This window comes from Seriola aureovittata, chromosome 13, assembly GCF_021018895.1.
Source record: "Seriola aureovittata isolate HTS-2021-v1 ecotype China chromosome 13, ASM2101889v1, whole genome shotgun sequence".
NCBI classification, from domain to species: domain Eukaryota; kingdom Metazoa; phylum Chordata; class Actinopteri; order Carangiformes; family Carangidae; genus Seriola; species Seriola aureovittata.
The window spans coordinates 5591971-5613536 of NC_079376.1; the positions used below are offsets into that span (position 1 = coordinate 5591971).

The 21566-nt window shown below is 40.9% G+C and overlaps 2 protein-coding genes across 6 annotated transcripts; one reads left to right on the plus strand and one right to left on the minus strand.

The window, feature by feature from the left end:
• Window positions 1-241: 241 nt before the first annotated feature.
• LOC130180668 (uncharacterized) lies at window positions 242-8589 on the plus strand. Its single transcript, XM_056394339.1, has 4 exons — window positions 242-3239; window positions 3606-3809; window positions 3933-4143; window positions 4385-8589. Exons 1-4 carry the CDS (start codon window positions 2534-2536, stop codon window positions 4635-4637), a joined length of 1374 nt encoding a protein of 457 aa, XP_056250314.1. The 5' UTR covers window positions 242-2533; the 3' UTR covers window positions 4638-8589.
• On the minus strand, window positions 3124-19574 carry LOC130180663 (uncharacterized). Of its 5 annotated transcripts, none has more exons than XR_008829429.1 (20): window positions 19331-19574; window positions 18505-18628; window positions 18277-18344; window positions 17873-18009; window positions 17561-17730; window positions 17010-17204; window positions 15912-16168; window positions 15733-15818; window positions 15579-15640; window positions 13566-13804; window positions 12701-12890; window positions 12433-12553; window positions 11991-12132; window positions 11632-11796; window positions 10664-10751; window positions 10204-10580; window positions 9966-10086; window positions 9518-9587; window positions 9022-9405; window positions 3124-3252 (listed from the first exon to the last, which is right to left on the minus strand). XR_008829429.1 is itself a non-coding variant. In XM_056394328.1 (20 exons), the coding sequence occupies exons 9-20, from the start codon at window positions 15791-15793 to the stop codon at window positions 9077-9079; spliced, it is 1965 nt and encodes a 654-aa protein (XP_056250303.1). In that variant the 5' UTR covers window positions 15794-15818; window positions 15912-16168; window positions 16836-16900; window positions 17010-17204; window positions 17561-17730; window positions 17873-18009; window positions 18277-18344; window positions 18505-18628; window positions 19331-19573; the 3' UTR covers window positions 8681-9076. The 5 variants fall into 5 exon arrangements, 4 of the variants coding, with proteins under 4 accessions (XP_056250303.1, XP_056250300.1, XP_056250304.1 ...); XM_056394328.1 differs by lacking the exon at window positions 3124-3252 and adding an exon at window positions 16836-16900 and having other exon boundaries at window positions 8681-9405; window positions 19331-19573; XM_056394325.1 differs by lacking the exon at window positions 3124-3252 and having other exon boundaries at window positions 8681-9405; window positions 19331-19573.
• Between the last annotated feature and the right edge of the window lie 1992 nt (window positions 19575-21566).

Here is a 21566-nt window from a genome sequence, read left to right on the forward strand (position 1 = left end):
TTTGACAGATGACAGATGGTTCTCAGCCACACCCAAACATGGGACATCTCTGTTCATGCTCTACTCCTTAAATCCCTCCCGACCACCAGAGCATTCCCAAACCAGTGTTTAAAATCAGCCAATGGAGAGGGAGGGCTCTCTGATTGACTGTTGTTCATTCAAAAGAATAGGGAAATACGCTTATTCGCTGTCTTACCAGGAGAGAAAAGTGATACTGGGGTTGCAACTAACCTGAAAAATATTGAAAAATCCCTGTTACAATACCCCACAAACCAAAGCGATGTCTTTAAGTTTCTTGTTTTATACAGTAACAGTCGGTGTAACAGTCCAGACCCTAAAGTTCAGATTACTGTAATATATTGAAGAAAAGTATCAAATCCTCTCATTTGAGACTGAGCAAATGTTTTGGTGTTTTTGCTTGAAAAACAAATAAATGATTAATCAGTCGTCAAAATATCTGTTTGATGAATTTAATAATCTCGACCTGCAATGATTTGTCTATTTTAAAAACTTTATCTGCAATTTTTTTTTTTTTTTTTTTTAATCACTCTAAATGTAATCTCTTTGGGTTTTGGATTGTTGCTCGAACGAAACAAGATTTTTAAAGATGTCAACAAGGACTCTGGGAAAATATAGCAAGCCAAGCGAGTTTCTGCACAGGCTGACACATTCACACTTATTTGTTGTCCCTCTCTGATGTGGGCAGATTACAAAACACACAGACTATCATTTGGGGCCTAATCGTGTTGTCTGGTTGTTTTTGCCTCCAACTTTTCTTCTCCCAGAGGTAAAACACCACAGACTGACCACACCACAGCTCCGCAAAGCAAAACTTTACAGTGCCAGGTGCAACAGTTCTCAGCTTCACCATTTAAACTGACTCAGTGGCGTGAACATGGTAGTAATATAACTAAAGACCACTGACTTGTTGTGTCCTAGTCCGTCTCTGCTGGCAGAACCTCCGCCCACATCCCTGCTCAGATGCTTTTTCAGTGATTGAAGTACAGTTATGACATGAGACAAAGTAGTAATTCAGCCTCATTATCAGGCTGGTTATTTCCTCTAATACAGGCACGCCGCACAGTGGCAGTCAGCTGTTTGTTCCTGTGTTGTGTTCAAGTGCGACTTTCACCATGTCAGCCTTTGTCTGTGCTTCTCCTGTGAGGTCAACTTGGTGTGTCGGGTCCTTACATTGTAAAATGAGAGAAGAAGCTCAAACCTCTTGGCTGCAGTAAAGGAGAGTTATAATCACAGGACAGTAGTCAGTACTAAATATCTAGCTAGTTAGACTGGTTTATGTGTCTTTTTCCTGTAGATAGCAAAATATTTAAGCCATTAAAAACGGCAGCAGACAACAGGTTTTGGCTGTCAAAATGATACAAGGAGAAATTCATCTGAAAGAGGAGGAAGTAGGGACCAGAATGCATTGCAGCAGTCAGATTGTTTGGGTTTAGAGTAAGGGGTGATTCCGTTTTTACAAATCGTTAAATGTCATCATGATCTCTGTCTTTACCAACACAGGGGAATGATCACACTTTCAGAATGTTAACATACAGAAATGGAAGCATGTAGACTCAATGCTCCTTGCAGGGTTAAAAGGTGCATTCTGGGAAATGAAGGAAATCAGAAACTGGAGTAGAAGGTGATGCAGCAGGTTGAGGAAAAGTGGGTAGCACAGTGATTTTAGTCCTTAAACATATGAATCTCTGACTCTGCTTTGTGGCTATGATCAGTCTACTAACCTGCCTGATGACCTTTAACTTTTGACCCCTGCTCTGTAGTCAGATAGTCACCTCAGTTCTATCAAATCACTAGGGGTATCTTTGTTCATTTCTTTTAATTTATATGTATTAATTTACATCAACAAATGAAAAAGATTAAAATATATTTGATCTGCAGCGATTGTATGTTTTGTATTTTTCAATCCACTCCAGCTCTGTTTTAACATGACATAAATCATTTCACTTAAAGGAAAATACAAGTGAAAAGCACAAAAAATGTGAAGGAAAAAGAAATAAAACAAGATTCAGTTATACTAATAATCTTTTATAACCGACAACAAAAATAAATAAAATTAATACAAAAAGAGTAAAATAATCAAACTATTGGAAACCAAAGTAAATCAAAGCATGACATTTTATGAATAAAATATGTTCCCATCAAAATCATAACATTTACAGTAACATTAAGTGTTTAAAGACATTTTGTTATGTTAAAACTATTTTTTTTTGTTACTATTTTGTTTTGTTTTTTTAAATATATACATTTAAAAATATATTTAACGTTTGTGAATAACAAATTACGTCATCACAGCGCGACAGCTTCGTAGGCGTTACACAGTTCGGTGTAAACATGAACCCGCAGTATGTGTAAATATAACAGGAGCGGCAAATATACGCTGCCGCCTGTGTTTAATTACACACAGTGGGAGCTGCTGTAGCTTTAGTCTCAATACAAAACTGGTTTTACCCGCGTCGTGCTCTCCGGAGGCGGTCTGAGCTTTAGCTTGTAGCCGTTAACTGTCAGTTCACCGATGGAGGAGCCGCCGCAGCTTCCACCTGAGGTCTGGGTGTACGTCTTCAGCTACCTGAGCACGGAGGAGAAACACACGCTCCGCACCTGCTGCAGGTACCTCAAGAAGCTCGTCGACCACCCGTCCCTGTGGAGGGACTACACGGTGGTACTGTCCGACCTCCGCCGGTACACCTACGGCTTCTGGGACACCCTGCGGCTTCGCAAGCTCACCCGGGTGGCGGTGCGACACCTTAGGCGCAAAGAGTGGCGGCGGCTCGTCAAGTTTCTCCCGTCTCTCACCGCCATCGTGTTCGTGGACGGAGGGCGGCTGTACAAGGAGAAATACCTGGATAACCTGTCGCGGTTCCCCGACTTGAGGGACCTCGGGGTGCGGAACGCCACCTGGGACGAGGCCATGCTGGGGCGGACTCTGAGCGAGCAGCTGCAGGAGCGTCTGACTCACCTGAGCGTGTGCAACGTCAGGCTGCCTTGCACGGTGGAGTTCATAAACACCGTGTCGCGCCTGGTCAACCTTCGGTACCTGCTCTTCCACCAGCAGGGGGAGGGCTACGGGCTGGACACGGTGAGGCCGGTGCCCTGCAGCGTTTTCCACACCTTGCTGCTGAACCTGAAGAGGCTGAAGCACCTGTCTTGGGGGATGAGGGGGGAACCGCCAGAGCCGCTGCCCGACGATTACCTCAGCCCCGCGGACCAGCAGCAGCCAGGTCAGCCCGTGACCTGTACCAGTATTAAGAATAATTAAAAAACAAATAATAAGTGCTGAAACTAATGGTTATTTCCTGAAGCCCAAGCTGCTCAAATTCCTTATTACGTGTGACCAACAGCCTAAATCCCAAAGATATTGTTACATAAGAAAAGCAACAACCGTGAGCCATTGTAATTTCTGCTTAAATTGTTAATTAATTATTAGTTTTTGTCAATTGATGAATCATATTCAAACCAGTTTTCCACAAAAATAAATGTATTAACTGAAACATCCTCGTTTCCAGTCTAGCCAGGGACTTTTGTTGTATCTCTTCACTGTCTGTAAAGCAATAAAATTTCCCACAAATTCCTCTTGGGTCCTTCAGGATCAGGTCGGTACGGCGGCCCGGCACTGACCTGCCTGGAGCTGGTGGATTACCCAGAAACCATCCTGCCAGAGAACGCCCTGAGAAGTCTGACCTCGCTCAGGTCACTGACTGTCCGCTACAGGTACATCAGAGAAGGCATCGAGTGTCGCCTCAGGTCCTGGCTCAGTCCTCTACAGCAGCTGGAAACACTCACCATTATCGGTCAGTCGGGCTGCCAGTCACATTGTTGCTTTTGTTGTGGGTGTTGTGTTGATTTTTCCACTGTGAACCAGGCTGGGTTCTGTCGTGTTACTGGACAAGTTCTCAAGTTCTCTGTCCTCTCAGGTGGTAATTCTCTCGCTACCTATACAACCACCATCCCGTCCAGCGTGACCAGACTGACACTGCGTGTGGCCATAACTCTGAAAGACATGGACTCCATCGCTCCTAAAGTCCCGGCTCTCGAGCACCTGGACATCGAGCAGAACCGCTCCAGCGGCAGCCTCTGCAGACGAATCCCCATGCTGTTTCCTCAGCTCAGGACACTCAGGATACGGTGAGCCACACAGGAAACCAGCTTTCAGTGTCACAGACTCGAACACATCAACCATTGAGGTGACATGATAACGGAACAGGCCGTTTGTTTTCGTCTTGAATGTCAATCTCAGCAGTATTAAAAAGGCCTTCAGAAGTCTTAAATTTAATTTGGTGAATTCTGCAGAAACCCTGGAAGCAGCGATGTTAAAGTGTGGTTTTATCAGGTAAATTGATTTCATGTCTTCTCTTTGCATCTCCAGGTTTTTCCGTAGAGAACCAGAGAAGGACCTGCTGAGCCTCCACCGGCTACGACACCTGGTGCAGCTGGAGCTGCTGGTGGAGCGCTCGTTCATCCTCAGAGACTACCTGAATGGTCACCCCTGGCCCAGCCCTTGCGTACAGGAGCTGATCAACCAGCTCAGAGAGCTGTCCGAGAACAGGATCACCGTCATCACCACGATGCGCCAGAGAAACCCTCTACGAGAATGTGACTGTGTGTGGGAGGGGGACTGAAGACCGGGAGGAAATGAGAACCGGAAGTCGTTTTTGTCCTCCTGGCGACAGACGACAGAGTTGGGAACGCCGACACCCAGGTTGGAGTAAATCAAACACACGGCAACAGATAATGCCTGTTTTCTTATGAAGTTAACAGGCAGCCATAAGTGGGGCAGCCATAAGTGAGGCACACTGAAGGTCCTTGGACGTTAAAATTATAAATCTCATGAAAGTGCCTGAATATGATAATTAGTGGATGATGTTCGCCAATCATTTGGCTTGAAATTTCTTGGATTCCAGAAATGCACTGAAGTTTTATCAGAAAGGAGACACAGTGAACAGACTGAGGGCTCAGCTCTGACTGTGAACTCACAGCATTAATTCTCACCTGAACCTGAAATAAAATAGTCAAAGAACAGCCAGGGGCGTGGCCAGCACCGACAAATAGAGGCCAGTAGCTTGGGTTGGGTCTGTTTTGGATCCCGTTCCCAGTCAGCAAAATATTCACATTCGTTAAGCTCTGACGCTAACAAATCTCTTATTGAACTTTTTGTTTTTTATTCTCTCCTGGTTATTTGTAATTAGCAAAGACCAGCACTGAAAACATGCAGGAAACTTGAGTCTGTAGGTTAATGTGCTCTCTCCAGGCCGCTGACTGGATTCTGCCAAAGATTGTGAGTGAAAAGACGCATCACTCTGTAATGTCTCTCTACGACGGCCAGTCAAATGTTTTTTTTGTAGCTCAACAGAGTCGAGATGCTCTTAGTTAAATACAGGAAAGTTTCTCAGTTCAGCTTCTTACATAGATCAGATCTGGAGCTCATTATGGTCAGAGTAATGGATCCAGAGGTCCAGCTGGTATTTCATTGTGTCACAACAGACAATATCAATCAATAATCAACATTTCAGACCTCCTGCTCAGATCATTTTTCAGGTTGGAGCTGCATGTTGTCAACATTAACTGGGTTAGCGTCATTAATGTTGCTATTGGTTTATTTAGTGCCAGTAAAAACGGTTTTCTGGCTTCTCAGCCGACAAAAGCTGATAACAGATCTAAACTGAATCTCTGACTTGTATTTATTTTTAACTTAATTAATTTATTTTTAAGCTTCTTGCAAAAGATAAAAACTGAACTTAATGAGATCTGAGAATGATTCGAAAGAATTCAGATTCAATAAGTGGATCTGATAGCGGACTCAGATTCTATAAAATGGTTTCGAATGCCAACTACTACCTGTAGCTAATAGAGGCGTGGAATTAACTGTTGTGTGCTGCAACAGCTCACACGGTGAATTCAGCAAAAACTATCGTAGTCCTTCCCTTATTGATTATCGATAGGCCTTTAATGTGAAGCCTGTGCAGGAAGTGTTGACTGATTGAAGCCTAAATAATGGTCCTTTGCCACCGAGTAAAAGAAAGGCCACTGTTGAGAGTTTACAGTGTTTTTAAATAAAAAGCAGACAGACGTCAGTCAGTTGTGAGGAGATCGACGCAGCTCGATATGTATCAGTATTTATTTCAAGAAGATCAGTATTTATTTAACCTTCCTGTTCATACAGGAACAGTTTAGTCTGTTGAACCAAATGACAGCGCTGGACTCTGAGGAGCCTCGAGCTCAAGGATCAGAATAAACAAATAGATGTCAAAGTGTCGCTCATCAGCCAACTGTTCCCCCCAAAAATTAATTAATGCACTTTGATTATTAAAACTTTTGGAGGAATCAATTAAATACTGTCAATTTTTTTATTTATAAAGTCAAAGAATGTACTTATCACGCATTTTATTTATGAACAAACTACCTAGTTTACTTTGAGCTGCAAAATAATTTCAATTGTTTAAACAGCTTTGAGGAAATATATGAATTTTGTTTTCATAAATGTTTATGTATTTCATAACAAATTAACATGGACGTTGATGAATTAAGAATATCTCACAATTTGTATGTTTTTCAACTAAATTTAAACATGGGGATTTCAGTTCCAAATATCAACTTTATTTGTAAAATTTTATTAATTATTTTATAATTAATTTAAATTAGAGTTGCAACAATTAGTTGATCGATTCATTAATTGGCAACTGTTTCAACAATCGATTTTTCAAGAAAAACACACAAAACATTTGCTGGTTCAAATGTGAGCATTTGTTATATTTCTGTAAATGTAATATTTTGACTGTGGGTTGGACAAAATAAGACACTTGAGGATTTCTCTTTAGACTCCAGGATGATGTGATGGGCGTTTTTCATCATTTTCTAATGCTTTATTGACCAAATGATGAACTGATTAACTTGCAGATCAATCAATAATAAAATAATTTAAAATAATTGGTAGTGCAGCTAAAATTTGAATAATTTATGAACTATTAACCCCTGTGTTCCCCTGTGGCTTATTACAAAATAAAAGTCACTCTTGGTTCCACGTCCACAGAAACTATTGAATATTTGCTTGATTAATTAACAATTGTTTGGTCTGTAACACGTCAGAAAACTGTGAAAATGCTCATCACAAATATTCCAGATTGCTGCTTTTGTAAAAGAGGTCAAACCTCCAGCAGTACTTGAAGTACACGGAAGAAGTTTTTTGTTAGACCGAAGCATTCGCAAAATTAAAAAAGTATTAATCTTACTACAATTAAACCTGAAGAAAAGTTTTGAGAAGCTGGAACAAAACGTTTTCAGTCACTCTTTCACAACTGAGATCTGAGAAAGGTCTCTTTTGTATCTGTATAGTGAATATGAGCTTAATTATCAATATAAGTGTAGAAGTGTAAAGCTTTACAAGAAACAGGAAGTGTAATGTTGCCATGGATTCAGTGGGTCAAACCGTTAACTACAACTTGAGCCCTTTTTTCTTTTTTTTTAGCCTATATTTGTTTACATTTTCAAAAATTAAACACAGACTCAACTGTTAACATTTCCTCTCTCTATGCACCTTTAGATGTTCTGACGGTTATCACTGAATGAATGAAGAAAACGTAAAAACCTGGTGATTCTCAGGCAAGTTCCTTTTCTATTAGTCATAAGTATGAGAGTTAGTCATAATCATGAGATAAGGTCTCCGAATTCTCCGAGATGTTTTTGTTTTTTGTCAAACCCTTGAAATAGGAAAGAAAAGCCGGGACAAGGTGAACGGTACAGGGTTAAAATGAAGTGACTGATTAATATTCTGGTTTTAATCCACAGTGATTCATCTTTTGCTTCAAACTGGTAACAGTTAATCATACTATAAGTTAGTCCACTTTCTGGCAGCTTGGGTGTTTTTTTCTATGTTGCCATGAAGATGCTGTTTTCAGGCCGATTGTGCATTTGAGTTGTGAGCTTTTTATTTCTGTTGTAATTTACTTAACTTTCACACAGACTGATTTGTGGGAGAAAGCACCACCGTTTGTTTCTTACGAAACTGACTCAAACTTGAAAGATACTGTTTGTTTTTGCTTTTTTTTGTTCCTGCATTTTTTATATTGAAAAGTTTGCCTTTATAATTTATGGAGCATCTGCTTCAGTGCGACTGTAGGCACAAAAAAAAGACTGAAATTGTAGCAGCCATGCAAAACCAAAACTGAGCTTTGCAAGAAGACTTGAAAGAGAACTTATTTTTTATAGTACTTGTGTATTTTGTAATTATTCCGTTTTTTTAAAGCCTAAAGATCATGAGGATGTGTAGGCTGAAAGTGGAAAATGTTGCGATGATTATGAATTAAAAAGAGAAAATTTTATTCTTTAATTTGGTCTTTTTTTTTTTTTGTCATTTTCTGTTACTTTGTTCTTTGTATCTGATTCCTTGTACTGTGTTTTAGTATTTTTCCAGTTTAATCGACTGGTTTTATTTTAATGTAGATGTAAAATTGATAGACATGATAAATTCATATGAACAGAGAAATGTCGACGCTGCTCTGAATGGTTGATTGTTAGTTGAGTAACTAATTTCATTCTACTGATGAATTCATTAAAAGTGACTCCGATCATGAATAAGTTTTGGTGCTTGTGGTTGTCTCTTTGTCAAAGTTTCTTAAACGAGAAAACTGCTGAGGTCATAAATAACCTAATAAATAAAATGTACACATTTTTTTTTTTACAAAAAATAGTTATTTAATATCATGTTTTTTTTTGTTTCTCAACTATACAATAGAAACAATATGAACAAAAGATCTGGTTTTTTAAACTGTAAGAGTGTGGAGACATTTTTAAACAGCCTGCATGTAAACATAGTTACAGATGTTTAGTTCCTGGATTTCTTTTGTTGAAAAAAAAGTTACAATCGACTAGTTTCCCTTTAATTAACTGATCTATCTGCAGATCTATAAAACCTATTAGCTCGAGAACCTTCTGACAGAAAAAGGCTTGACAAGCAGTTGTAGAAATTGTAGTGAAAACAGGTGAAGTGTTAAGACTGGACTCACTCACAGCAGATTCAGATTCAGCAGACGTCCCACATCCCACCCTGGAGATCAGGTGAACCTCAGAACTCCAGCAGGAGCGTCATTGGCTCCACACAGTTCAGGACGATCTCTTGTTTCTGGCCGTAGACTCCCTGCTCCACCTTCACGTCCGCCTTCGCACACTTCAAGGAGCCCGCCACGAGCTCCCTGCAGGTGTACACCAGGTTTGAGAAGAGCTGAGCGCCCCACCATGGCTCACACCCGCCTTTATACTGCACCCTCCTCTTAGGCACCGGCTCCCCGAGCAAAGAGTCCTGGGGGATAAATAAAACGCTCCCGGGAAGGTCGAGAACGGACACTGAGCACCCAGTGGCTTTTCGGAAAAGTTTAGTGGTCATCAGGCTGTTGGCTGTTGAGAGGATCAAGGGAAAAGACAAACACAACTTGATAAAGACAGAGTTTTAATTGAATGACTAAATGTATGTGGCTGTCAGATTATGAACTAACATAACACATCTTACCCATTTCATGAGTGACGTCTTCAGTGGCTCCGTGGAAAAAGCACACGTACACGACCATTCCCTCCTCGATCTGAGGAAACAGAGTCACAGTGAAAACCCAGTTCACACAGAGTCACTCAGATTTAAATATTATGTGTATGTTTTTACACGATCACAGCAAATTATTCTGATCATCAAAATCATCTGTTTGTTTGTGCTAAGATGAACAAAAACAAAAGTTAGTTTTTGTTCTTTTTTCCATCTGTACAGACAGAAAAATAAAAACAATTTATAGTTTCAGGCAGATTTAGAAGATGAAACTTTTTGATGATCCATCATTTAAAAAAAAAAAAAAAACCCATCTGCCCAGTCCTCCCGTGCAGCATCTCTGACTACAGCTCTTATTTTCATGTCAAAATGTGAAAGTGATGGATGAACCGAACAGCAGCCATCCCTAGAACACACCCACCTCAGCCCACTGAGCGTCAGCCCCGTCCAGGGCTGGTTTGATCTTAACCTTGGCCCGACTGCACTGCTGGATGATGGTCCGAGCCTGGAGCCTCCTGGGCCTCCGAAAGACGGCTGGGCTGCTGATACACAGTTGTCAGTATATCTGTAGTAACACTACTGCAGGTACTAATATTTGTTACACAGTAAATAACTAAGCAGTTAAAAAAAGAGATCAGTTCAAGGAAAGCAGCTCCTACCTGGCCACCTCAGGAGGGGGTTTGGCTGCGTGTACCCGTGCAGAGCCGGCGATGGTGAAGACGGGCCAGGGTTTGGTGCTCGGGGCCACGACGGGCTCCAGGCCACAGCTGGAGCTCCTTTTAGCCGAAGAGCCTGCCTCCAGGTCTCTGCTCCTCTTCACCGGACGCTGGACGCTGCCACGGTCTCTGGGTTGGGGTCTGGACGGGGTCTTTAGTCCCCTGTTTGGATTTGGAGGTTGAACTTGTGATCTTCTTGACCTTGCTGGGAGGTCAGGACCCTGGACTAAGACGTAGTGACTTGTTCTGGTGCTGCTCTGACAGTCACTTGCTTCCTCCTGGTCTCCAGGTTGAGTCCGTTCCTCTGGTTGAGGTTTTACCTGAAAATCCAACACAATGATTAAAACAAGTGCTTTTCCATCTGAGATAGAGTCGTTCTGCTGGATGAAGCTGAGAAACCTACCGCTCTGTCCTCTGAACCCGTTACTGGCTCCCCAACACTCCCAGCACCACCATCATCATCATCCTCTTCAACATCATCATCATTCCCACTGTCAAACAGAGAGAGAGAATAAAAGCACACACACATTAAGGACCAACAGTTCACTAATATCACACTTCTATTTCATCTGATACAACTTATTTTAAACCTTTTGCTGCTGCTGTAAAGAAACTATCACTATGTTTACTACAATTTTTTCTGAGTGTCAATAGTCGCATTAATACTATTACTGCTCCAATAACTATAACAAGACAACTTTTCATTTTTGCTTCATGATCAAAACACAGTGTTTCTACAGGACTGAAAGCTCTGTAGAGCTGAAACGATTGGTCGACTTATTGATTAAGTAAATTGACATAAAATCAGTCTTTTAACTATTTCATTTTCCAAATCAAAGATGCCAAATATTCTCTTGGTTCCAGATCAACAAATGTGACGATCTACGTTTTTTTTCTTGGTTGCATTTAACAGTAAATTGAATAATTGAACATTTTAGTCGCACATAAGACCACTAACTGTGAATCCCATTTTTTCACTATTTTTAAAAAATCATTTAACACAAACTAAACAATAAATTGATTAGTCAAGAAAATAAAACACCAGATTAATCAGTAACTGAAAATGAAAATAATTGTTAGCTGCAGCACTTTGTATTTCCATCACTTTTCTCCAGAATCATCAAAAACATCAGATATACAGTAAGTGACACCTGTCTGAGTTGACTTATGATTGGTCAGATAGGGCCGACCTACCTGAACCTTAACTTTAACCAGAACCATGTCATACTACAACAAAGAGCCTGTTTACACTGTCCTGAGAGAAATTGTAGTGAAACAAAATTTGTACTCAGGCAGACAAAGTGTTAATAATAAACATGCGTGTTAAAAACCAATGTTTTCAAACTGTGTCTGTGACAGAAACACACATACCTGTCTAACTCGCCATGTATCTGTGGTGATCGCAGCGCCTGCAGCAGTGACTCTGATCCTCCTGCTTCTGTCTGGTTTGCTGGTTTCTTCCTCTTCTTCCTGTTGCACTGGGAGCAGCTGTCGATCCACTGCACCACGTCAGGTCTCATGGTTTTCCAGAAGTACCTGCAGCATGATGTTACACGTTTACACCTGCAGTGTTAAGTGTAATCCCAGCTTCACTTTAAGCTAAAGCAGTAAAACTGAAGTGAGGATGTGTTTGCCTGTATCAATGTTCGAGGAAGTTCTCTCTTCTGTGTCTGCAGGATCATAAACGATTAGTCTTGAAAAACACAATTTAACAGATGATCCCCTCTCACCTGTCATTGAGCAGTCGGAGACATTTGTTGACGTCCAGGTGGTTGAGCTCATTGTGATAGTCCATGAGGGCGACTTCAACCTGCTGTCGGCTCCTCAGAACCAAATGCATCTGATCTCCCCTCACTATGTGGAGCTCATCATCTGAGAAACCAGGGAATGAAAACAATGAACAGAGTTCACATCACTCTTAACATAACTAACTTTGTGATGTCACAACAAAGAAGTCACTGCTCTCAGCCATGCCCCAAGCCCCGCCCACCTGGACCCACCACCCAACTTTGCAGGATTTGGTTCCTCTGAGTGTTTTACCTGAAATCTACTATATTTTTATTAGATCACTCAGAAAACAGTCAGCCAATCAGAAGAGAGGCTCAGAGCTTCGTCTCTTCTGGAGGAACCACCTGACCTGTTCTATGCTGAGGGATCCTGGTTTGTACAAACCTTTGATGGCGAACTTCTTGCAGAACCTCCTGAAGGTGTTTTTCTCGACGTAGCTCAGGCCATGAGGGTAAGTGCGTTTTCGGAGGTAGAGCTCCACAGCGTTGTACTTTGCAAAATAGGCCTGCTCACACATGAAGAAGAGATTAGAAGTACGTACAGCACTCTGCATCAGTTTGACAAATATCTGTGGAGGAAAAACAGAACTCAAGCTTCTGCTACTGAACAGCACAGTTTGTTTTTATTACAGCAACTAACTCTTGTGCCTTACTGCCGAGTCGCTGTGGACCAACAGTGTGGGCACAGCGTCTGGATGGAGGGAGACTTTCTCTCCGCTGCGGTCGAAGCACTCCTCAGTGAAATGGGTGGAACAAATGGATGAGCGGAGCCGAGGATGCCAGTAAGGACGGCCAACAGCCTTCAACCACCGAGCCAACAGGGCTGCGTTGTCAAGAGGAAACCTGAAGGTACGGATGGAATTATTAAGTATCAGATTGTTATTCAGTCATGCACCATGTAGCAGCACTACTAGAGATTATAATGAGACTTATCTGTTTTAACTAAATGAAGAAAATTCCTGAAAACTTCAGTTTAGGTGAATTTGGTACGATGTGAGCATGTTAGCATGCTGATGTTAGCATTTAGCTTACAGCACCTTCCAGTTTGTTTTTTTTTCCAAAAGGTTAGGTGAGTGAATGATAAATTATTGTTATTGTGGTTTCTTGTTTTAATTTTCTGCTTATTTGTGCATTTGTGACAATCTTGTTTTTGTCTTCATTGTAAATTACGATTGTTTATTGTTTTACATGTAGATTCGTTTTAATTATTTCCTGCGTCTGGTTTGTGGATGTAACTGTGAAGGTAGAGCTAATTACTGCAGCTAATGTGTAATGTGTACTGCTTACTATGTGTATAGTATCTCTACAAATCATACATCACTACAAATCATTCACACAAACATAGTGCTTCTGGAAGATTTAGATTTTTTGATACAGAAGTCTTAAGGATTATAATTTCAATCTGACTGTTCATTTAATCAAATGTAATTGATCTGTTTGATTCATTGTTAGCTAGCTAGCTTGTTAGCTGTAGCATCTTGCAGAATAACCAGGAGAGTGTTGAAAACGGACTCGTACTTGTGGAAGGTGAGGCCCAGGCCTCGCTCCACCGGCCCGCAGCAGTTGTTGCAGTTGTAGACGCTGCAGCGGAGCCACTTCCTCTTGGTTCTGTTGAGGCAGGTGTGGCAGCTGGAGATCCAGCGGGCCAGGTCCCGGGTCATGGTGCTCCAGTAGAAATGCTTTGTGATCTCTCGCTGGCAGATTCCCTGGCCGTAGTGACCCTGGTTATCATGGAACTGCTGCAGGATCGAGTTCACCTGGGATCAAAAGGCAAGATAATGATATGCAGATCATCTTTTCCCAAAGGATTTTCCTGCACTGCCTGTTTTTATTAGTGCTGTCCAGCTTCACACTCATACATACATCTATTCATTCTTACCTGTAAGAAGCACAACAGTCATTTGACAAACACTGGAGTCCCTGTTTACTATGTGTTAACCGCTTTGTGCTCATTAAATTTGAAAATTATCATGTGACTATGCATCATTAAGGCAAAGTAGCATTACTTTAAGGCAAAGGATTACTTCCTGGTCTGTTTAGAGGAGGGTGACTATGTAAAAGTCTGGCCCTCATTATCTCACGTTGCATATTTCTATAATCAATTTACTCCATCAAAAACAGAGATCTAGGAAATATTCTGACAAAGAAAGAATTGTGTATCATGTATCTGTGGTCGTGGTAAAAATGGAGCTTAAGTTGAAATGTTTGGGAGCTATGTGGGAGTGGACGAAGACAACACCATTTTAATGAGTGAGAAATTATGTTTTTCTGATATTTTACAGTCAAGCTGTGGGTGACTAAATTGATGTGATGGTCGATTTTACAACAACAATGTGCTGACATTATAACTCACCATTCAGAGACTTCCTGTCATGGTGCTGCACTTTTTTCATTTATCCCAGTCTTTGCTAAAAATGAGCTGCGTCTTGGATGATAAGAAAACTGCAGATACTGATTTTATTTTTCCCGCGGTGACACAGACCAAAGCTGGACAGAAATGTTTTATGAAACGTTTAAGAAAATGCACAAAAAAAGATTCTGTTTGTTGACCGAGACACTTATTATGTTAATTTGCTACTGACGGCCATGAGTTTGCTCGAGCCGTTGTTTTTCAGACCAGTGACAACAAACTTTAAGCTGCACGAGGATGGTACGAGTTTCATTTCAACCTCATCATTGTTACGTGCGGACCGGTATGTGCACTGTTGCACACCGCTCATAGGGTTGTTTTGTTTTGTTCTCCTTCGCTCTCCCACTCTCTCTCCCTCTGGTGCTCTCTCTGTTTCTCCTGTAGCAGTGGAGCACCCGAACTCAATTAGTGAGCTGGGAACGAACGAGCAGAGACTGCACACTCTCTCACCACTCAGCCAGCGCACTGCTCGGGGTGGACTCTTTGCCCCAGATTTGCCTTTTGTGTCCCAGCGTGTTCCAGGGTGCTGGTTTTTTGTTGTTTTGATTTGTTATTTCAGTTTTGGGTTGGAGAACACCAGTTGTCCTGAGGCCTGTACTATGAATCAAGTTTTACATACCCAGGACAACTTTTCGTTATCTGGGTTAACTGAAGCTACCATTGACAACCCTGGATAACCTGTACTATGAAGCTGTCTCAGTTAACCCTGGGTTTACCTCTCTGTCTGCGGGCACGTTCATGTGAAAGAGGCAGAGTTTTTAATTATAAGCAACATCGTCAGAACCATGAATAAAGTACTTATTATATGAGAAATGATAAGAAGTGAATCACCGTCGTAGGACTGAAATACCCAGAGTAACACCTGAAGTTACATCGATAACCTCAGATCCCGCTTCGTACATCAGGCCTCGGGTATCAGTTTTTGTTTTGGTTCAGTCTAGCTTAGTTTTCTTTAGGCAGTTAAGGTGGAGTACCTGGTTGCAACAGCACATTCAGCGGCCTCCCCATCTTTTGTTCTTTTTTTGTTTGTTTCTGTAATATTTTTGGCGTATCGTTTATTTAGTTTCAAATAAAGTTCTTTCTTGTTTAGGGAGGCTGTAACAATAACACACTGTAATTACCTCCTCTCTGCTGCGCGGCACTCTGAGAGGTGGAGAGACTCGTGTGTACATCAGCACTCCATCTGAAACACAACACAATTGTTTCTAAATTATTTCTAAAAGAAATTTAATCTTAATTAGATCCTATAATCTGATTCATTGAGGCTTAATTCACCTATCAAACCAAAGCGCTTGGCCATCCTCTTTAGAGCACCTCTGCTTTTTTTGCTTTGCATCGGTAAAACCCTGTGGCTCAGATACCTGCAGGATGCAAGGTAATAAAATTGTCAACCCATGTTGAATTAAATAGAAAAATGTTACATGGATAAAGTGATCAGCCGATCACGTGTCTACCTGGCGATCTGGTTATAGGCCGTGAAGCTTGGCTCGATGATGGTCTTCCTCCTCTTGTCCTCCCTCACTGCCTGGACCACCCCGGAGTCTGAATCCGGAGCCGAGAGGCAGTACTGGTGTTCCTGCAGCTGCACAGGTATCTCAGAGTGATCAAAAGCCGGTTCAGAGCGGGCTGTAGTTTCTGCAGTAGCAGCTGTAGAGATGAGGTCTTCCAGGCAGTTAGAGGGAAGGAAGTCTTCATCTGAAGGGACAGGAACCTGAAAACCGAGGAGGATCAGCTGATCAGATCACACCAACTAACTCAGGTGCAAACTCTACAGGTCCTGATAAGAAAAATCACCTGATCACTCAGGCTTAAAAATGCTTAAACCTCCTTATCTGCTGTGGATGCATTATGGAAACTATAGGTCATTCTAATGTTGCACACAAAATAGAGTTAATAAACATATAAGAACAATGAGAATAGAACCAAGTGAGCGCAAAGTCAGTCACAGAGAGCGTGCAGGCACAGATCTGTACAAGCAGTATGAGTTTTGAGAAATCCTGATCACATGAACACAACTCTGAAATGAAATCTCAAATGTTGATTTGTGCTTGATTCTTTTACTTCCATACAAAAAGAAAGGCTGGAAATATCTCAGCAAAGACAAATAATAAATACTTCATAGACAGTGGTGAGTCTCTTTTTAAAAGATACCAAGTGTATGTCGGTGGGATTATTTGTGATAAATCATTCACTCACATTACAAATCAATACCTGACACTGCTCATTTGTGCGCTGCATGTTCTTATTTCATTCCCTGAAAGTTGCAGTTTCTTCCTTTCAAATTACTTGACTTGATTTTACTTTTTTTAATTTTAAAATATTTATTTTGACCTCATATTTCAGTGTCCTGTGTGTTTGGCCAAATGTTGTTCCGTTACCTGTTCATATTTTTGCTGCTTGTTAGTTGCATAATCATATTGCTGATCCTCCCAGACCTTCACCCCTGATATAAAAAGTGAATGTGCATATCAAATATTTATATGTGAATACTGTAATCAGTGCAGTGAGCATCATGTTGATTTGAACTGTAAGTGTGTTGAGTATCGTGTCACCTCATCTTCTTGCGCTGTCACAGGGATAATGCTTGGTACGGCGTCCGGTGACAGAGTCAGCTGACCATCGTCACTCAGCGTAAAGCAGGACGGCTCAAAGTGGCGGGAGCAGAGGCAGGAATTGGAGCGCAGCGAGCCTTCGTCCTCTGAGCCACCGCCAGCCACCTCCGCCGCTGCTCGGCCTCCTTCGGGAACCTGAAGGAAAGAGGAAGATGAGTTTTGTTTTTGAATCTGACCTGAACTTACAGACAAAGCTGAACCAAATGAAAGTCCGCCTGCAGAAAACCACAAGGTCCTATCTGAGGTCCCATTTAATTCTCATTAAAAACACTTCAGTTCCTATCATTGTTATGCAGACAATACTCAGTTGTACCTTCCTCTGTAACCTGGTGATCCACACTGTTTTTGTACACTTGCTTTTATCTACTATTGACATAAATAGTTGTCGTCTGACGGTTTAAAGCTGACTGTCAGAGTGGAAAAAGACCCAAGACCTATGAGTTTTTGACCTTTTTGACTCATCAACCAACTTTGTAAATGTGGTGTCTGACCTGTGGAAGCCGAGCTCAGGGTAACTGTAGCTGGAGGTGTCGCAGCCATAGGCCAGGCAGAACTGGACAGGTGGACCAGGTGGTTCGCTGGGACCTCGACTCTGACAAACAGAGCAAGCTTTGATCCAGTTCTTCACCGCCTCCGTCACTCCAACCCAGTAATACATCAACTGGAGAAACAGAGGAGGAAGACCTGTGTCTAACACCACCAGCACTGCTGCAGCAGGTTTTTATAATGGTGAACAAATCTATCAATTTTCTATTGATCACACATCCTAAGTGTTCTGTTGATGACATATGATCTGAAGTCACCATTATCTCCTTTACTGCCCGAACCCGGCCAGCGTGGTTGTTGTTGTCATGGTATCGGGTCAGGATCTCCCGCACTTCCTTGTCGCTCCTGACAACCCTGAGGAGGCGGCCTCGATAAGTTCGCCACAGACAGCCATCTGATGGACAGAGGGAGGAACTACTGTCAATACAGTGAAACTAACTATCTTTACGTTCATTTCTCTTGCAATACAAATGGAGTAGCAGACACTTCTTTCTTCAGTCAGGGATGGTTCTGATTATTGCAATAAATTAGAAAAGATTACAGGAGATGGTAGATTGACCATAAAATCTGAATTAACATATGAGGACAAACACTAAAGCTTTATGAAATTTACATGTATAAAGTCTGTTTACCTAAATGACAAATAACATATTTTTCTCACTTATGTCTGGTGCTATCAACCATGCAGATCATTCTGGTTTTCTTTGTTCCTGTTTTCAGTTCATGCCTCTGCCCCGGTATAATGCAGATGAACAGATGTTTGTTCATGAAAAAAATACATATAAAAAAAATCATCAGCATCTGGAAACTCCTCTGCACTGAGAGAAAACATGTTTTCCTCTGTGTAAGAAGCTTCTCTGTGTGACCTGCCATTTTAGCTCCAAAGTACCTTTGTAGGTAAAGTGCTTGCTGGCTGCTCTGGTTTGGTTCTTTGAATTTTTTGATGCATCTACAGAATGCACTCCTGTCCGCACAAAAAGCTCCACCTTATCCAGGAAGTCAAAAGACGGCATCTGTAAGTGAAGAGGTGAGAGACACAGACAGAGACAAGAGAATGGTTTAATTTTTCAAGCAAAATGCTTCTTCTCTATTTTATATAATTACAAACTTAACATTTTTGGGTTATGGACTGTTGGCTGGACGACTAATTAATCAATTAAATGAGGGAACGATCATCGATAATGAAAATAATTGTTAGTTGCAGCCTTACATTATAGTAAACCTAATGTTTTTGGGTCAACCAAATGTTTTGGGGCATTTAAAAATTATATTCAGCTGTTTTGTAAATAAAATCATTCATTGATTAATTTAAAAAATACTTAGAGACATTGATCAATACTGAAAATACTCATTAGCTGCAGCCCTTAATCAACTGATAGATTGACTAATAGTTTGCCCATTAATAAATAAGAGTATGCTATTAAACGTTTCATTTTTGCAGCTAATAAGCAAATAATTTAATATTGGTAATTGTTGACAATTCATAACCAAATGATCAATTGATAAACTGAAAAAATAAACTCCTTGGTAGGTTAATTAATAATTATAATAAACGATAAAAATCATTTAAAAAATCATTTTGAGGCCTTTTTAAAAGGGCAAACGCACATAGATTATCAACACAACTCTGATACATCAAAAAATATCAGTAATTTTCATACAACGTATTAATCATGACAACAGCTAAAGTTTCTTCACTAAAAACCGTTTCCCACCTCAGAACATCTTGTGTCCGGTCGACACAAATATTCGTTACACCATCGTCAACTTTCAACAAAAACTCTAGTTTCCGCGCGATATTTTTAGACGGAACTGGTCGAATAAAAGGCTTAATGTCTTTCACTACACCAAAAATGTACATGTAAATTCTCCAAAGTGATAGAGTTCAGGTCAAATTTGTGGCTAAATGTGACACTCGGTGATGTGCAGATTTAAGCTAGCAGCAGCTACTCGGTGCATTCCGGTACGTGACTTTTCAAAGTAAAAGTTGCAACTTGTTTAAAAATATTTTAACGTTAAGGTTTAATGTTTAAACCTCATTTACAGCTTCTTAAACTAAGGAGAACGGTGTAGAAAATGTTTAGATTCGATGCTATCAACTAAAAAACATACTAGAACATTTATGACGTCTTAAAATTTTCAGTGTTTTAATGGTTTAACAGTGGTGGTTATTTAGTTAGCATCACAAAACTCATAAACAATCATATTATTATATTATGTTATTACATTACATTGTCAACTGAAAGAAATTTTTTCGTTGCCGTTTTTCCAAAAGTATTGAGTTATTTCTTTGTATTCTTTTTAAATATATATTTCAGGCTGCGCCTTTATTTTTGTAGAAAATGGATAAACCAGAAGTTAGATTGACTGCCACTTGCTGCTCACTTGACACATGAACTGTTTTGGCGCAGGTTGTAAGAGCTGCTGTAACCCAAGCTTACTGAATGCTCTTAACTTCCGTCTCCTAAACCACAGCTGATTGCCCCCTGCTGTCCCGGAGGAGACAGAGAACAATTCATTGGGTGGGATTGATGCAAACGTAATCCCAACCATATGTTCTCAGGTTTAAACATTATGGATGGGATCATGGTAAAGACAGGGTCTTAACTCCTTGTCATGTTAGTTGACACAGTGATTTAGCAGGTTTGGACTCTTTGGCAGGTACCAGTCCTGCTGCTGAGTTGATGCCCTTCTACGGCCCTGTCCAGCTCCCCTCATGTAACGGCCTGTCTCCTGGTATCTCCTCCATGCTCTTGAGACTGTGCTGGGAGACACCACAAACCTTGCGACCAAACGTACGGATGTGCCATCCTGGAGGAGCTGGACTACCTGTGCAACCTGATTGGACTGCAGGTACTGCCTTATGCTACCAGCAGTGACAAGGACACTGGTAAAACACAAAACTAGAGAAGAATCACTCAGGCATGTTAAGGAGAGAGCAGTTGTCTGTGGCCATCACATGCAAAACCATTCCCTTTTTGGGAGTTGTCTTGCTTTTGCCTCTCAATTGCACTTGTTGTCACTTTAATTTGCACCAAAGCAGGTGAAATTGATTCACAATCACTTGTGCTTCCTAAATGGACAGATTGATATCCCTGAAGTTTAACTGATTTGGTGTTATGCTGTGATGATTAATTTTTTTTGAGCAGTGTAGTAATAGTCACATTATTTGCTTATTTATTTTTTTATTTTCAGATGCATTAGTGATGATGACAAGTTAAAAAACAATTAATGTAATAAACAGAATCATTTCAACTCATCTTAAATGTTTAACTATGATCTGTGTGGAAATGCTATTACACAAATTACAAACTCCTTTTTCTTTTTTTTAAGTGCATATTTACAAAACGCTCCTCCATCTGATAAACATGAAAGCTTAAAAATGTGTCACTTGTAGATCAACAATATACTGGCCTTATACTGATGCTTGTCCCACTGAAAAATAACATATTTCTCCAAATGTTAACTGCCAGTCGTTTGCATCTGTTCCTGTGGGGAAAAGAAAAGATGAAGGAAACGTGCTGCACCTTTCTGCTGAAGTCTGACTTTTCTCTGTCCATCTTACCTGGTGTGTAGGACTGTAAACATTGTAGTTGTGCGCATTGACACACATGGCAAAGCTAATGTTTGTCACATTGAAAGTTACCTTGACTGCTCCAATAGCATATTTCTCCTAATAGATTTGTCATGAGTGGACGAGAGAGAGAGAGAGAGAGAGAGAGAGAGAGAGAGAGAGAGAGAGAGAGAGAGAGAGAGAGAGAGAGAGAGAGAGAGAGAGAGAGAGAGAGAGAGCGAGAGAGAGAGAGAACATAGCAGTGCTAGTCGTTGTGATATCCTAATACAGAAGGGCTCATTCACAAATAAGAAAACATAGAAAGATTACCATAATGAGTGTAAACAACCAACATGACTGTTGATTGTACGCGATGCTGTCAAGCTAATATGTTTGGT